This window comes from Cervus elaphus, chromosome 3, assembly GCF_910594005.1.
Source record: "Cervus elaphus chromosome 3, mCerEla1.1, whole genome shotgun sequence".
NCBI classification, from domain to species: Eukaryota; Metazoa; Chordata; class Mammalia; order Artiodactyla; family Cervidae; genus Cervus; species Cervus elaphus.
Window position 1 is genome coordinate 41,345,342 of NC_057817.1, and position 18,461 is coordinate 41,363,802.

The 18,461-nt window shown below is 45.9% G+C and overlaps 1 protein-coding gene across 1 annotated transcript in view; it reads left to right on the forward strand.

The window, feature by feature from the left end:
* The first annotated feature begins 4,690 nt into the window (after positions 1 to 4,690).
* Positions 4,691 to 18,461, forward strand: part of LOC122678908 — a 45,594-nt gene continuing 31,823 nt past the window's right edge. Inside the window, 4 exon segments of the mRNA XM_043879084.1 lie at positions 4,691 to 5,394; positions 5,396 to 7,637; positions 14,531 to 14,553; positions 17,500 to 17,766. Of these exon segments, the coding sequence (XP_043735019.1) occupies positions 4,744 to 5,394; positions 5,396 to 7,637; positions 14,531 to 14,553; positions 17,500 to 17,766 (3,183 nt within the window). The 5' untranslated portion in view covers positions 4,691 to 4,743.

An 18,461-nucleotide genomic window follows, 5' to 3' on the forward strand; every position in this document is an offset into this window, starting at 1 on the left:
AATGCAACGCCTGCTTTATTCCCTCCAATCTCCCTGACTGGGGTGTGATCCGTCCTGGAGCCCGTGCAGGCTGGGGTCCCCAGGCCAGACTGCTGTGTTTTTGAGACAGCCTGCCAGGGTGGTCGTTGAGCCCTCTTTAAGCCTATATTGTCCGCTGTGCTCTGGCTGGGACCAGAGGCCCGAGTGGGATCAAGTCCCCGGAGACCTTGGGGGCAATAGTCGCCTCACCTCCACGTCTCCTGAGGCTGGAGTTCCCAGCTCAAGCCTCCTTCCTGAGAGTGCAGACGCCTAGGCACTGAAGGACAGTCAGCGAGGTGCTGTGGGTCCGGCTGGGGTTAGTCTGGAAGGTGTGTGTGTGTGTGTGTGTGTGTGTGTGTGTGTGTGTGTCTGGAAGGTGTGTGTGTGTGTGTGATGCTTTAGGGGAAATAAGTAGTGAGACACAAGCCCTTAAATGTTTCACAACCCTGGAAGCCGACTTTCCCTAATGGCTGTTTGCCCCAGGGACCAGAGTGAGCATCAAAAGTGCTGCCACCTTGTGGACACTTTCCGTAACTACAACTTGACCAAAGGCGTTTCCAGGTACCTCCATTTCACAAGGGGGCGGGGGTGCCGTCAGTGACAGCTTGCCTCAAGAAAGGTCCTGAGGTAAATATTAGAGAAATAAATTGCAAACATGCCCAACGTGCAAGATGCCAATAGAAAGTTAAAATTTCCACACATGCCTAACTAAAAAAAAAAAAAGAAAGAAAGAAAGAAAGAAAAAATGCCCTAACCACCATAAGACAAGATGCTCAGCATCCCTGATTATTGCAGGAGGAATGCTCATCAAAATGACAACGAGAAATCAAATCCCACCAGTCAGAATGGCCATTCTCACATGTCTGCAGATGATATATGTGGGAGAGAGCAGAGAGGAACAGGACAGCCCCACACGGTTGGCGCAAGGATCACTGGCAACAGCCACTAGAACTGACAGCCTCTGCACAGCAGGAAAAAAAAAATGTAAGAGAGCTGACCCCAGGATCTGACGTTCCCACATCTCGGCCTATATCCTGAGAAAACCATTATTCAAAAATTCACATCACCCCAACATTCACTTCAGCACTACTTACAAGAGCCAAGACAAAGACCCAGCAAAATGTCCACCGATAGATTAAAGCTTAAAAAAGGCCTGGTACTTATAGACAACGGGCGATTATTCAGCCACGAAATACTGGCAATGAAATTATTCCACTTGTAGCAATAGAAATGGATGCTGGAGGATCACATACTAACTGAAATCAGCCGGACAGAGGAAGATAAGAGCATATAATAATGTCCCTTCTAGGCAAAATTTAAAAAGAGATAAAAAGGAACTAAATTACAACACAAAAATTGACTCTGAGAATTCAAACACAAGAATTTTTAAAAAATAAAAAAGGAAAAGCCAAGGAATTAATTAGAATTTTGAGAATAATACATACAGAGAAATTTGGGTCTATACTAGATACTCCACCAGGACCTGATGATCAGCACAGAGAACTATGCTGACCTTCTGCAAAAACCTCTATGGCGAAAGAATAGAACAGATATGCTGTGTATATGCCATAATGAATCAGGCAACAGTACACTGATAGCAAACAGAAAACTGCAAAATTAATATACTCCAACATAGCAGAGGCATGAAATTAAAGAACATAAAAGCATTGCTTTGTTTATTCCCTCCAGCCTTCCTGACTTGCCCTGCTATTCCATCCCTGGAGCCTGAGTAGGCTTGGGTTCCATCGCTGGATTGGAGTGGAGTTGAGACAGCCGAGCAATGAGCCCTTAATTGAGACCCCTGTTAAACCTCTTCTGTCTGGTTTTCCTGACTGAGACCAGAGTCCCTACTGCTCCCAAAAGATGGGGACCCAAACCTCTATTTTCCAGGACCTTGGAAATGTTACCTAGCCTCCAGGACCTCTGGTGCTGGGGTCCCCAGCGCAAGCTTCCTTTTTGAGAGTGCAGCCCCCTAGGCCCCTCAGCAGGGTGCTGTGGCCCCGGTTGGAATGAATCTGGAGGGGAGGGGTGAAGCTTTAGGGGAAAGAAGTGAGACACAATCCCTTAATTTGTTGCTCAGGCACATTCGACTCCAATTCACAGCCCAGGAAGCCTAGTTGCCCTGACTCTGGTTGCCGAAGGAACCAGAGGTGGCCCGGGGAAAGTGCTGCCATCTTGTGGACACTTTCTGTAACTACAACTGCGCCTCCAGCGCTGCACCTCTATTTCTCAAGCGTTGGGGTCTGTTAAGGACAGCTGTCCTCAGGACATGCCCTGGGGCAGGAATTGCAGAAATAAATTCCAAACACAACCAGCTTTCAGGAAGCCAACTATTACAGGTAAATTTTCCTCACACCGTTCCCGGAGAAAAACAAAGACCCAAACCTTCAGCACAGGACAAGATGCTCAGCATCCCTAATTACTGCAGGAATGCCAATCAAAATGAAAACAAGAAATCAAGTCCCATCAGTCCCATCAGAGCATCCTCAGGAGGCTACAAGCACTAAAGGCAGGAGAGTCTGAGGAAAGGGAACGCCCCTACACGGTAGGTGGGAAGGCAGACTGACAACACCCAGTATAATGGACAGTCTCTGGATGCCTAAAAATACACTATCAAGAGAGGCTAGTTCTACGATCTGACATTCCCACGTCTGGGCCTAGAGCCCAAGAAATCCATCACTCAAAGAGGCATATCCACCCCAGCTAGCACTGAAGTCCTACTCACAACAGCCCACACAGAGAGACAGCAAACTCTTTATTGACAGATTAAGCTTAAACAAGATGTGCTACATATATACAATGGACTTATTAGCTATAAAAGCCAAAACTGAAATAAGGAAATTATGTCACTGTGAGGCTGTCACGGCTAATGCCATGGCAGGCAGCCTAGATTAAGAGTAGGCCTGGTTTCCCAGGGTGACATAATTATCAGGCCTCCTGGAGCCAGTCAATCAACATATGCCTAGCCAGAAAAAAGAGAACCTATCAGGGGAAAGCTGAAAGCCCCACGTTGGGCCAACAAAAATTACCTTGCAACTGTGTAACCAATCCGCTTGCGCCAACTACCCACTGTGTAACCAATCCGATTGTGCCAACTACCTGCTGCTTATTTTGACCTAACAAATACCCGAGAGAACTGGGACTCGGGGTCTTTCATCCTCACACACCTGGTGAGGGCGGGAGGCCCTGGCTCCAGTCAGTAATAAATTCCCCTATTGCGAGTTACATTGTTTCGAGGAGTCTTCTTTCCCAACCAGGGACTCAGACTATGGGCAGAACATTTGGGGGCTCGTCCAGGATCCCTTGACCGGGAAAGAATGCTCTTTGGAACAAAGGGGAAAAAGGACAGGTAATAGCACCGGTGCTCAGGCAGGTCTAGAAAAGTCCAGAGTAAATCCGGCGCCCTGCTGTGAAGCAGGAAGGTGTCTGGCGTTACGGAAAGCTTTCCATGAGGGAACGGACTGGCCGTTCCGGCTGGGGTGAGGCCGAGGCCAGGGAGGGCGCTGGAAGGCAGCCAGCTCTGCAGGAAGGAGACCTCCTCTCCTAAGCCCGAATCTGGGGAACAGTGGACGCCATTCGGTAAGGTGACCCTTGCTCCAGAGGATCTGTGTTATCAGCCGATGTGTGTCTGTCTGTGTGTTTTTCTATATAACTGCCGGCATTGTCTCCTGTCTCGTTGTTTCGTTGTCTACTTCCTCATTTCTGTTTCTGAGAGTTTCAGTGAACGGGCAGACAGTTGTCGGGGCAACTGACGAGTCCTGGCCAGGGCTACTCCCTGACGGATTCTGAAGGCCTCCCAACAAGTCAGCCCCAGTAATGGGAGCCCGAGAGGGTGAAACTCTTTTCTTTTTTCTCGTATTCTAAACCAAGAATCTGGCCAAATAAAAACCCGTCTGTGTGGGCACGGGATAGGCACTTAAGAGCTGATAGGGCGCCTGCCACTGGAAGACTCCCGTGAAAGGATAAGGGGGTCACAGAATGGGCTAGAAACCCTTAGGGTGCCCGCCCCCAACAAGAAAACTTCCGTGCAATGACTAAGGCACTCAAATAGTTCCACGAAGCATACCACAAGCCCAACCTCCTGGCCGCCACCACTCCCGATAGGATTTATTGGTGGTAATTCTCGGTGACTTTCTTCTGACTCTCGCTATGGGGCAAGGAAAATCTACCTCACTCTCTCTCATGACTGATCATTTCTCGGATGTCAGGGCTAGAGTGTATGATCTGTCGCTACTGGTTACAAAGAGTAAATTAATAACCTTTTGCTCTGCAGAGTGGCCCGCCTTCCAAGTTGGATCGCCTCCAGAGGAAACTTCTCAAGCTTCTATTATTCGGGCGGTGAAAGAAAAAGTTATGGCTCCTGATCCCTGGGGCCACCTGAGCCAAGTCCCATATGTTATGGTCTGGCAAGATCTAGTAAAAGATCCATCCGAATGGGTAAAACCTTTTGTTCACAAACTCCCTGATTCTCCTAATGTACAGGCCCTGGTTATGGAAACTCCCACTGCCCAAGAGGAAGCCAAGAAGAATAAGGGCACAAAACCAGTCTTGCAGGAATCCTCCGACCGGAACCTGATTGACTTGGAGACGGAAATTAGGCCCCCCGCCATATGCCCCTCCTCCATTGCAGGTGCCCCCGGGGGGAAGGGCCCCCCGATGAATCAGAAGGGATAAAGAAACCCCGACCCCGGAGAAGAAATAGAGGAAATAGGGGTGAGCAAGGTCATGGGGACCCAGAGTTACCTTCATCTACTGTACAGGCACTCCCCGTCCGGGTGGGACCAGCTAACCTGGACGGAGAGCAAACCTATCAATACTGGCCCTTTTCCCATTTTGTTCACTCATAACCCCACCTGGGATGATTGCCAGCAGCTGTTGCAGGTGCTCTTCACCACGGAAGAACGGGAGCGAATCCTGGCAGAGGTGCAGAAACGGGTCCCGGGGGTCGACGGGAGGCCAACCGCCCAGCCTCATCTCGTGGACGAGGGGTTTCCTCTGTTGCGGCCTAACTGGGATTTTGAGCGAGTGGAAGGTAGGGAGCATCTCCAAGTGTACCGCCAGACTCTAATGGCTGGCCTGCGGGCCGCAGCTAGAAAGCCAACAAATTTGGCAAAGGTAAATTTAGTAAGGCAAGAGCCCACTGAGAGCCCGTCAGCCTTCCTAGAGAGGCTAATGGAAGCCTTTAGGCAATATACACCTATGGACCCCCAGGCTGAGGAATCACGCACTGCAGTTCTACTAGCGTTTGTGAATCAGGCAGACCCAGATACTAAGAGGAAATTACAAAAGATAGAGGGGTTAGGAGAACAGACAATACAAGACTTACTGAAAGCAGCTGAAAAGGTATTTAATAATAGAGAGACCCCAGAAGAAAGGAAGCCACGGGGACAAAAAAAGATATTGTTGGACCATGGAACAGAAAGTAAATCTGGGGACCCACCAGGTGTCCCATTCGTTTTTGGTGATACCAGAATGCCCAGCCCCTCTACTTGGACGGGACTTGTTGACTAAAGTTAATGCTCAGATCCATTTTGACCCTGGGGGAATGTCAGTCACGGATGGACTTGGACAGCCGATACATGTCTTGTCTCTAGCTTTAAGAGATGAATACAGACTTTTTGTGCCTAAGCCCTCAGAGATTATAGCACCAGATATACAACCGTGCGTCCACAAATACCCTTTGGCATGGGCAGAAATAGCAGGAATGGGACTGGCTAAACAGAGACATCCGGTCGTCATCAAACTAAAAGCTGAGGTGGCTCCTGTGAGGGTGAGGCAATACCCTATGAGCCAGGAGGCTCGGCGGGGGATCACTCCCCACATTCAACGGCTCATGGATGCCAGAATTCTCAAGCGGTGCCAATCCCCTTGGAACACCCCCTTACTACCGGTGAAGAAGCCGGGGAGTACGGATTACAGACCTGTCCAGGACCTACGAGAAGTCAACAAGCGGGTGAGTGACATACACCCTACTGTCCCCAACCCGTATACCCTCCTGAGCAGTCTGCTGCCTAAGTACACTTGGTACACTGTGTTGGACTTGAAGGATGCCTTTTTCAGCCTACCCCTGGTGGCCCAGAGCCAGGAAATATTTGCCTTTGAGTGGACTGAGGAGGAAGGCCAACCGGTAGTACAACTAACTTGGATCCGCCTCCCACAAGGGTTCAAAAACTCCCCTACATTGTTTAATGAGGCTTTGAGTGAAGACCTCTATGAATATCGGACTCGCCACCCAGAGGTCATCCTGCTGCAATATGTGTATGACCTTACGTTGGCTGGAACCACAGAGGAGGCATGCAGCCGTGCCACCGGTGACCTCTTACAGACTCTAAGCACCTTGGGACATCGTGCTAGCGCAAAGAAGGCTCAAATATCCCAGCAAGAGGTCACCTATTTGGGGTATAAGATCAGGCAGGGACAAAGGTGGCTAACTCAGGCCATGAAAGAAACAATATTGCAGATACCAGAGCCCAAGACCCCCCGCCAAGTGAGAGAGTTTCTGGGGACTGTTGGATATTGCAGACTGTGGATCATGGGGTTTGCTGAGAAGGCCTGGCCCTTGTATGAGGGAAGTAAAGAGACCCCAAACTGGACTTGGACTGAGCCAATGAAACAGGCTTTCTAGACACTCAGACGGGCCCTACTAGAAGCCCCAGCCCTTGCCCTGCCTAACCCAAATAAGCCATTCCAGCTGTTTGTAGATGAAAAGCAAGGAATAGGAAAGGGGGTCTTGACGCAACAATGGGGACCATGGAAGCGGCCGGTAGTATACCTTTCAAAGCGATTAGACCCGGTGGCCTCTGGGTGGCCCCCTTGCCTCCGCATCATTGCAGCCACTGCCCTCCTCGTCCGCGACGCCAAGTTGACGTATAGACAGCAACTCTGGGTTTACACCCCCCACGCCATTGAAGGGGTTCTAAAGCAGCCGCCAGGTAAGTGGATCTCCAATGCCTGTTTGACACATTACCAGGCCCTGCTGCTTGATGCCCCACGGGTGCGTTTTCAGACCCCTTGCTTCCTGAATCCAGCCACGCTTCTACCTAACCCAGAGAAGGACCACCCTCTCCATGATTGCAGTGAGATACTGGCTGAGGCCCTGGCAGCTCGAAAAGACTTAACTGATGTGCCGCTAAACAACAGTGAGCTAGTATGGTTCACCGATGGGAGCAGCTATGTAAAAGACGGGCAAAGGAAGGCGGGAGCCGCCATAGTTGATGATTCAAGGCAGACAATATGGGCTGAGACACTCCCCCCAAACACGTCTGCGCAAAAAGCAGAATTGATTGCCCTAATACAGGCTCTGGAACAAGCAAAAGGGAAGAGAGTCACCATTTTTACGGACAGCCAATATGCTTTTAGCACTGTCCATATTCAAGGTCCGATATACCAGGAAAGGGGATTTAGAACAGCGGAGGGAAAAGAAGTCAAGAATCTGCCCGAGATCCCCAGGCTTCTGAAAGCTGTTCAACTGCCCCGGGCAGTAGCAATTGTACATTCCGGTCACCAGAAAAGAGAAGACCCTAGGGCACGGGGCAATTGGGCTGCTGATGCATCTGCTCGAGAAGCGGCCAGCCGGGACTATGCCGCCCCCATATTAGCTGTGGGACTTCCACCTCCTGGTATGGGGACTCTGCTGCCAGTCCCTGACTATTCCCTCCCTGACCTCGTTTGGATCAACGAGGATACCACCCTCCAGAAGGATGACAAAGATGGATGGTACCGAGATCAAAACAACAACCTGATATTGCCTGCCATCATGGGTCGTCACCTATGTGAACACCTGCACACAACTACACACTTGGGGGAGAAAAAGACCTTGACACGTCTCCGGACGTCCTGCCTGAGGTTCCCTCGACAAAATGCAACTGTATGAGAGATAATCCAGGCTTGCAAAGTGTGCCAGCTGATGAGGACAGGGAAAAGGCAGCACACTGGAACGAGGTACCGAGGGGAAGAGCCAGGGCAACACTGGGAGATAGATTTCACTGAGGTAAGGCCAGGCAAGTACGGGTATCACTATCTGTTGGTTCTGGTAGATACCTTCTCGGGGTGGGTAGAAGCCTTCCCCACTAAGGGAGAGACAGCAATAGTGGTTGCTAAAAAGATCTTAAAAGAGATAGTGCCTAGGTACGGGCTGCCAGTGACTATGGGCTCTGATAACGGACCTGCCTTTGTGAGCCAGATTGTACAAGGGCTGGCCCAAGCTCTGGGGACAAAATGGAAGTTCATTGTGAATATAATCCCCAGAGCTCAGGACAGGTTGAAAGAATGAATCGGACCCTAAAAGAAACTTTGACAAAGTTGGCAATAGAGACTGGCGGGGACTGGGTGACCCTCCTTCCCTTCGCGCTCTTTCAAGTGCGTAACACCCCTTATAAGCTGAATCTTACCCTTTTTGAGATTCTGTATGGAAGACCCCCTCCTGTGTGTCCTATATTTGAGAGAAAATGCCTACCACCCCCTACCTTGGGACAATTTCAGCAAACACTGATGGCATTAAGTAAGGTACATAACCATGTTTAGAAATTAATTCAAGAGATACATGAGGGTCCAAGCAAGGGGACCATCCCCTCACATAATATTGGCCCGGGTGATTGGGTTTGGGTAAAACGACACCATTCTAAAGCATTAGAACCTAGATGGAAAGGCCCTTATGTTGTTCTCCTTACCACTCCTACTGCTGTTAAGGACGACGGGATCGGGCCCTGGGTTCACTGCAATCACGTGCGGCAAGCCACCCTGAAAGAACAGGAGAAGGCGCAAGCAGAATGAGAGGCAAGACCTCACCCGTCAAACCCTTTGAAACTGAAACTCGTACGATGGGAGCCCTCTTAACTCGCTTGCTGATAACAGTTTTCATCTGCCCAGGAGCAACCAGCCACAACTCCCATCAGCCGGCTAACCTGACTTGGGTGATCTACAATCCTGAGACTGGAGAAGTGCTTAATTCGAGCTCCAACGTGACCCCCAAAGGGACATGGTGGCCAGTACTGACCTTTGATTTGTGCGTGCTGGCGGCTGACGGTAATGGGTTTGGTCCCCACCAACTGACCAAGTTCTTTGCCCATGGCTCTTTCGGTCTGTTCACCTGTAACTGTGAGCGAAAAGGCCCACAGTACTACGAACAGGTGCCTGTCTATGTCTGCCCAGGGGGAAGAAGGGATCGGAACCAAATTGAAAAATGTGGGGGAGTTGACTCTTTTTATTGCGCCACTTGGGGTTGTGAAACCACGGGAACAGTCCATTTCACATCTCCAAGAATCCTTGAGCTCCTTGGCTGAAGTAGTGTTACAGAATAAGAGAGGTTTAGATTTGTTGCTTCTGCAACAAGGAGGATTATGTGCAGCACTGGGAGAAAAATGCTGTTTCTATATCGACCATTCAGGGGTGGTACAAAAATCTCTCCAGAAAGTAAGAGAAAGACTAGCCCAGTGGAAGAGAAAACAAAAAGCCCAACAAGGCTGGTTTAAATCTTGGTTTCAGTGCTCCCCCTGGTTGACCACTTTGATTTCCACCCTCCTGGGTCCACTCATAATATTAATATTGTTACTGATCTTTGGTCCATGCATTTTAAACCGTCTGGTCTCATTTATTAGGGAGCGCCTAAATACCATCCAAATTATGGTATTGAGACAACAATATCAGTCAATTTCACAGGGTAAAGAGGAAGATTCCTCTACTTGAACAACAGACAGGGGGGAAATGTGAGGCTGTCACAGCTAACGCCATGGCAGGCAGCCTAGATTAGGAGTAGGCCTGGTTTCCCAGGGTGACATAATTATCAGGCCTCCTGGAGCCAGTCAATCAACATATGCCTAGCCAGAAAAAAGGGAACCTATCAGGGGAAAGCTGAAAGCCCCACGTTGGGCCAACAAAAATTACCTTGCAACTGTGTAACCAATCTGCTTGCGCCAACTACCCACTGTGTAACCAATCCGATTGCGCCAACTACCTGCTGCTTATTTTGACCTAATAAATACCCGAGAGAACTGGGACTCAGGGCCCTTCGTCCTCACACACCTGGTGAGGGCGGGAGGCCCTGGCTCCAGTCAGTAATAAATTCCCCTATTGCGAGTTGCATTGTTTCGAGGAGTCTTCTTTCCCGACCGGGGACTCGGACTATGGGCAGAACAGTCACTGGTAGCCACAAGGATAGATCTAGAATGATCATACCCTAAAGGAACTCAGCCAGACAAAGGAAGGCAATAACACAAAATGTATTTTCTCCATCTAGAAAGGTCTGCATTCTCTTATCCCTGCACGATCTCCAAGAAATCTATCATGGTTATCCTTTCCTCAATAACATCAAAGATATGATTTTTGCTTCCTTCCTGAACTTCTGTATTCTCTGTACTTGTTGGTCACTTATCAAACACTGCCTTTCTTTGTTAGAAAATTAAAGTGTTAGTCGCTCAGTCATGGCCGACTCTTTGCGACCCCATGGACTGTAGCCCGCCAGGTTTCTCTGCCCATGAGATTTTCCAGGCAAGAACACTGGAGTAGCTTGTATTCACTTCTACAGGAGATCTTCCCAACCCAAGGATCAAACCTGGATCTCCCACACTGAAGGCAAATTCTTTACCAACTGAGACACCAAGTGTAGTAGAAAGCTGTGTGGTTCCAGATGAATTTTAAACCCTTTTGCTGGAGATAGAAATCACACCTATTTACCAATAATCTAACAGCATAATTTAATTAACTAGTTACAAAGACTGATCAAGATTGAGCTCTCTAAGATCTAATATAGGAAACAAATCTTCAAATATTAAGAATAATATGTCTTGAAGATATAGTAAAAGTTATAATTAACTTCCAAGTAATGTAAGTCACAAGGAGGTCTGGGGTTGAAGAACAAAAATAAAACCTATTCAAGGAAGTCTGGGTTAAAAAAAAAAAATAAGACCTATTCAAAACCAAAGGTCTTGTAGGTCTTCATAGAACCGTTGAACTTCAGCTTCTTTGGCATTTGTGGTTGGGGTATAAATAAAACTGCTTATAAACCTTCAGAGATGTAGAATGCTAAAATATTGTGAAAAATCAAACCTACTCCATTTAGTTTCCGACATATTCCAAAAAGGCAAAGAGGAGATCCAATAGGTTTCATCAACCAGTCAGTTTCTAAGCAACTCATCACTAAGATGGATGTAAAGTGCCTTGATAATGATAATGGGCATCAGGGGATGTCCTTGCAGTAGTCCAGTGACACAATCATAGGGAAATAAAAAAAATAAAGAAGGATAAAGCCAGGTAGTCCTCAGATGCTAACCTCAAAAGACTGACCTTTGAAAAGGTCTTATGTCTTAGCACAAACATAAGTACTGAACACTTGACCATTTCACAGCAGATATTCTTCATTACAGAAGTACTTCATGAATCACAAGAGTACTACAAAAACAATCTGAGTAATTTGATGTGCTTAAAATAAAACAAAAATCTTCATTTCCATCTCCATTTTCCTATTTTCAATTTATGTTGTAAAGTAGTATGCTTAAAATTAAATCCCAAGTTCTCAAGGTATTATTACTGTCATTTTCACTGCTGATGAGTAAAAACTCCATTTATGATTAAAAAAAAGTTCTAAAAAGTGTACTAGTTGCATGGGAAGGTTTTTGAAAATGCACCAGGTACCTTTTATTAACTAGTGGCAATTACATTTTTTATAATTATACAGTGATGCAGAGAAATAAGAGCATACTGAAATTAAAGAGGATAATAAAATAGTAGAGATAAAATAAAGTCCTAATTGTTGAAAACCTCAAAAATGACAGAATGATTTCTGTCTATGCCCCAACCAGTAATGCCAAAGAAACTGAACTTGAACAGTTCTATGAAGACCTACAAGAACTTATAGAACTAACACCAAAAAAAGATGCCCTTTTCATTATAGGGAACTGGAAGGCCAAAGTAGGAAGTCAAGGGATACCTGGAGTAAGAGGCAAATTTGGCCTTGGAGTACAAAATGAAGCATGTCAAAGGCTAACAGAATTTTGCCAAGAGAACACACTGGTCATAGCAAACACCCTCTTCCAACAACACAAGAAAAGACACCCCACATGGACATCCCCAGATGATTAATACTGAAATCATGTTGATTATATATTTTGCAGCCAAAGATGGAGAAGCTCTACACAGTCAGCAAAAACAAGACCAGAAGCTGACTGTGGCTCAGATCATGAACTCCTTATTGCCAAATTCAGACTTAAATTGAAGAAAGTAGGGAAAACTACTAGACCATTCAAGTTTGACATAAATCAGATCCCTTATGATTATACAGTGGAAGTGACATATAGATTCAAAGGATTAGATCTGATAGACAGAGTGCCTGAAGAAGGTTCATTACATTGTACAGGAGACAGGGATCAAGACCATCCCCAAGAAAAAGAAATGCAAAAAGACAAAATGGTTGTCTGAGGAGCCTTACAAATAGCCGAGAAAAGAAAAGAAGCAAACAGCAAAGGAGAAAAAAAAAGATACTCCCATTTGAATGCAGAGTTCCAAAGAATAGCAAGGAGAGATAAGAAAGCCTTCCTCAGCGATCAATGCAAAGAAATAGAGGAAAACAACAGAATGGGAAAGACTAGAGATCTCTTCAAGAAAATTAGAGATACCGAGGGAATATTTCATGCAAAGATGGGCAAAATAAAGGACAGAAATGGTATGGACCTGACAGAAGCAGAAGATATTATGAAGAGAAGGCGAGAATACACCAAACAACTGTACAAAAAAGATCTTCATGACCCAGATAATCTCGATGGTGTGATCACTCACCTAGAGCCAGACATCCTGGAATGCAAAGTCAAGTGGGCCTTAGGAAACATCACTACAAACAAAGCTAGTGGAGATGATGGAATTCCAGTTGAACTATTTCAAATCCTAAACGATGATGCTGTGAAAGTGTTGCACTCAATATGTCAGCAAATTTGGAAAACTCATCAGTGGCCCCAGGATGGGAAAAGCTCAGTTTTCATTCCAGTCCCAAGGAAAGGCAATGCCAAAGAATGTTCAAACTACTGCACAATTGCACTCATCTCACACACTAGCAAAGTAATGCTCAAAATCCTCCAAGCCAGGCTTCAACAGCACATGAACCATGAACTTCCAGATGTTCAAGCTGGATTTAGAAAAGGCAGAGGAACCAGAGATCAAATTGCCAACATCTATTGGATCATTGAGAAAGCAAGAGAGTTCCAGAAAAACATGTAGTTCTGTTTTATTGACTGTGCCAAAGCCTTTGACTGTGTGGATCACAATAAACTGTGGAAAATTCTTCAAGAGTTGGAATAACAGACCACCTGACCTGCCTCCTGAGAAATCTATATGCAGGTCAAGAAGCAACAGTTAGGACTGGACATGGAACAACAGACTGGTTCCAAATTGAAAAGAAATAAGTCAACACTGTATATGGTCATGCTGCTTGTTTAACTTATATGCAGAGTACTTCATACAAAATGCCAGGCTGGATGAAGCACAAGCTGGAATCAAGATTGCTGGGAGAAATATAAAAAACCTCAGAAATGCAGATGACACCACCATTATGGCAGAAAGCAAAGAAGAACTAAAGAGCCTCTTGATGAAAGTGAAAGAGGAGAGTGAAAAAGTTGGCTTAAAACTCAACATTCAGAACACTAAGATCATGGCATCCGGTCCCATCACTTAATGGCAAATGTGATGGGGAAACAATGGAAACAGTGAGAGAATTTATTTTCTTGGGCTCCCACATCACTGCAGATGGTGACTGCAGCCATGAAATTAAAAGACGCTTGTTTCTTGGAAGAAAAGTTATGACCAACCTAGACAGTGTATTAAAAGGCAGAGACATTACTTTGGCAACAAATGTCCATCTAGTCAAGGCTATAGTTTTTCCAGTAGTCATGTATGGATGTGAGAGTTGGACTATAAAGAAAGCTGAGTGCTGAAGAACCGATGCTTTTGAGCTGTGGTGTTGGAGAAGCCTCTTGAGAGTCCCTTGGACTGCAAGGAGATCCAACCAGTCCATCCTAAGGGAAATTAGGCCTGAATATTCATTGGAAGGACTGATGCTGAGTTGAAGCTCCAGTACTTTGGCACCTGTTGTGAAGAGCAGAGTCATTTGAAAAGACCCTGATGCTGGGAAAGATTAAGGCAGGAGGAAAGGGGGATGACAGAGGATGAGATGGTTGGATGGCATCACTGACTTGATGGACTTGAGTTTCAGCAAGCTCCATGAGCTGTATGTGTCTTTCCCCTTGATCATAAATTCTCAGGAGATACAGATGGTGCCCCTCTACAAATTGATGACAGTAGATAATCTTGTGGTTTTCCTGTTGGTTCAGATGGTAAACAATCTGCTGCAATGCAGGAGACCCAGGTTCAATCCCTGGGCTGGGAAGATCCCGTGGAGCAGGGTATGGTAACTCACACCAGTAACCTTGCCTTGAGAATCCCATGAACAGAGGAGCCTACTGGGCTACAGTCCATAATCTGGTCGTGTGAGCACACGGCCATTAATGTCATGAGTTGTTTCTGCTTTCAGGTTCACCCCAGAGTGCTCTGCATGTGAGTGTCTTATATATAACAGAGCAGACTTCAAAGGAAACTGAATGGTACTCTTCAATTTTCTTCCTCTCAGGGTAATTTTAAAATTATGTTCCCTCTGATTCATTTATGTCCTCAAAGTAAGTTAGACCGTCTTACTATTGACAAGAGTTGCCAAGAGCTACACAAAACAAGGTTGAAAAAATTTGGGACTAAAAGAAAGTGCAATATTTTTTGACAATAAATATGTAATATTTCACGGAAAGTTTTCTAAAAGTTACATTTGTATCTCAATTTCTAAAGATAAATTTTTATAATTTAACAAAAAACTAAATTAAAAGTGAAATGTGATTGATAATTTAACTAAGTGAACCCTTGAAATGCATAAAAATGATAAGCTAGTTCATGGGGTTGATTGAATTCACATGTCAACTGTCAGCTACAGTGTGAGTACCTCTGAGCTGAGATCTCTCTGTTGTTCAGTCGTTCAGTCGGGTCCGACTCTTTGTGACCCCGTGGACCATAGCCCACCAGGGTCCTCTGTCTATGGGGTTCTCTAGGCAAGAATACTGAAGTGGGTTGCCATTCTCTTTTCCAGGGGGTCTTCCCGACCCGGGGATTAAACTCACATCTCCTACATTGGCAGGCAGGTTCTTTACCCCTGAGCTACCTGGGAAGCACTCCCCTGGCCCAAGGTTACTGGCCTGCTCTCTGTTTATTCTGTGGAAGCTGAAATAGAAACCACAGCGCAGAGCAAGTGGGCAGCTCACCCCTCCCCGCCATCACGCCTCACCAAACATCCTCTGGCCAGCATTTTTCCACTGGAACCACTGGACAGGCCATTTTCATATATTCTGCGTAGATTAACTACAAAGAACACTGTGTACCTTCATTAAAATAGAAACCTAATTGTTCCCACCTTAACAAACATAAATCAAGTGTTATTATTAACAAATAAAAGACCAACACCTTTGGGAGTTGCCAAGGGTTTTCACAGATGTCCACCTTCAAAGAGTCAGTTCTTTCTCCTTTTCCACTCCATTTAATCAATTAGAAAAGGCAAGTCTGCTTATTTTCAAAAGCCACATTTCCCAATAGGAAATCAAAAGCCCAGGAAACAATTATGGAAAATGGGGCAGAGCAAAATGTAGCAGCCATTCATGCTCTTTAAAGCTTTCCTGAACATTTGTTTTCTGTTGCTTCTTTCTCTCTTAAACGGGTTATACCTAATGCCCTCAAAAAGCTAGAGTCTGGAATATGAAGAACTGTTTTGGCTAATATAGAAAGTACTTTCTTACAATATCAGAACTAAAGGTACAGAGTCTTAGCAGGTAAAAACATCCTTTCTCTTTCGGTCTACCAATGTCTTCAATCTGATGAAGAACAATCTGATTTCTTCATGCTGATTTGATCCAAATCAAAAATAGAGCTAACATACATAGTTTTGAATTGGAAGTATTAATAAATCAGTTTAAGCTCATAGTTACTGTTTTATGTATCTCACAAGAACTTTCACCAACTGACCTATAAACAGGATGACTAAATAGAGTTTTGTAATGTATGTTTTTGAAAAAAAAATTCATCTTCTTCAGGTAATTGTTTTATGACATTATTTTAAGAAGTATTAGTTTAGATTATTTTAAATCAGGACACAGTTGAGAAAGGCTGTTAATAATGCCTTTCAGAGAAGGAAGAACTACACAGGCTGCTGTCTTTGCCCAGCACTGTGGCCACGGGCCTCAGCACAAGAAAGAGCACTCTGCTAAAAAACTAGATCTCACCTGTGCTCAGCATTAGCAAGAGCCCCAGGGCAACAATGAAGGTGCTGTCAAAGTGTAGCTGAGAACCTGTTGGTGATTCTGAAGGCGTCGTTGTCGGCAGTTTTACAGTCATGACTTTGAAACTTGTAAGCCAGAGTTTTGGTAAGAGTGCGCATTTTCTGCAGACGTATGAAGAAATGCTTTGTGCCGTGTGTGTCTAAAACCTGCGGAAATAACTGCAACTTGACAAATGCACTCAACTGCATGTTTAGGTGTGACAGACATCAGGGAACTGGATCCCACCTGCTGCAACCAAGACCTGGAACAGCAAAATAAGTGAATATTTTTGGACTTCCCTGCTGGCTCAGATGGTAAAAGCATCTGCCTGCAATGCGAGAGACCTGGGTTCGATCCCTGGGTCGGGAAGATCACCCTGGAGAAGGAAGTGGCAACCCACTCCAGTACTCTTGTCTGGAAAATCCCATGGACGGACTGAGGAGCCTGGCAGGGTATAGTCCATGGTGTCGCAAAGAGTCGGACACGAATGAGCGACTTCATTTTCACTTTCACAAATCAAACTGGTTACCTCGGTTTTTAAAAGTGAAATTTTCAGGGCCTTTCCTGGTGGCCCAGTGGTTAAGAATCCACCTTGCAATGCAGGGCGACTTGGGTTCAATCGCTGAGTGAACTAAAATCTCACATACCAAAGGGCAACTGAGCTTCCATGCCTAGCTACTGAGCCACAGAGCCACAACTAGAATTTGCACAGCTACTCAAAAGACCCCACAGAGGGCAGCAAAGACCCCGTGTGCCCCAACTAAGACCTGATGCAGCCAAATAAACACACAATAAATAAATAGTTTCTTTAAAAAGGTGAACATTTTCAGTTGTTTGGAAGAATAATACATTTGAAATCTGTGTAAGTTAATACATTTCTGAAAGAGCTGATGTCCTTGTACCACATGAGGGGGTTTTTAAAAGCCCCAGGAGACTGGGAGTTATGGGAAACACATGGGGTTAAGAGCAGGCCACTGTGGCCAGGAGACACAGGGGTGGAGGTGGCCGGACCAGACCGCAGAGAGGAGCGGCTGAGGATAGAAGCTCAGTTGTGAGGATGCTACCATCATCACCGTCTGCCTCCTGACAGAACTTAGAAGCTTAGGAAAGAGTTTTCTCACTCTCGCTCTTAATGAGACCCTTGGGGCAGGTTATCTGGGAGCTCGGCATCTGCAGGATGAAGGCTGAGTGTCATGAGCTGCAGGCATCGGAAGGCTTGGCTGGAGCTGGGGCATCTGCCTTTGTGTGGTCCAGCCACACAGGTGAGGGCGGGAGGGCGTCCCTACGTCCGGATCACCTGTGCCTTTCCAGAGCTGCTGTGTCCTCCCCCAAGTGGCAGCCACTTCCCACCAAGGGCCCCAGAGGAGGCGGAAGAAGCTTCCGATTCCATATCAGGAAAATATACAGCCTCAAGGCTGTATATTGTGATCCTGCTTATTTAACTTCTATGCAGAGTTCATCAGCGAAATGCTGGGCTGGATGAAGCATAAGCTGGAATCAAGATAATAACCTCAGATAGGCAGATCACACCACCCTTATGGCAGAAAGTGAAGAGGAACTAAGGAGCTTCTTGATAAGGGTGAAACAAGGGAGTGAAAAAGCTGGCTTAAAACTCAACATTCAAAAAACCAAGATTATGACATCTGGTCCCATCACTTCATGGCAAGTAGATGGGGAAATAATGGAAACAGTGAGAGACTTTATTTTCTTGGGCCCCAAAATCACTGCAGATGGTGACTGTAGCCATGAAATTAAAAGACACTTGCTCCTTGGAAGAAAAGCTATGACTACTTAGACAACATATTCAAAAGCAGAGACATTACTTTGCTGACAAAGGTCTGTCTAGTCAAAGCTATGGTTTTTCCAGTAGTCATGTATGGATGTGAGAGTTGGACCATAAAGAAGGCTGAGCACCAAAGAATTGATGCTTTTGAGCTGTGGTGTTGGAGAAGCCTCTTGAGAGTCCCTCGGACTGCAAGGAGATCCAACCAGTCCATCCTAAAGGAAATTAGGCCTGAATATTCATTGGAAGGACTGATGCTGGAAGCTGAAGCTCCAATCCTTTGGCCACCTGATGCGAAGAGCAGGCTCATTTGAAAAGACCCTGATGGT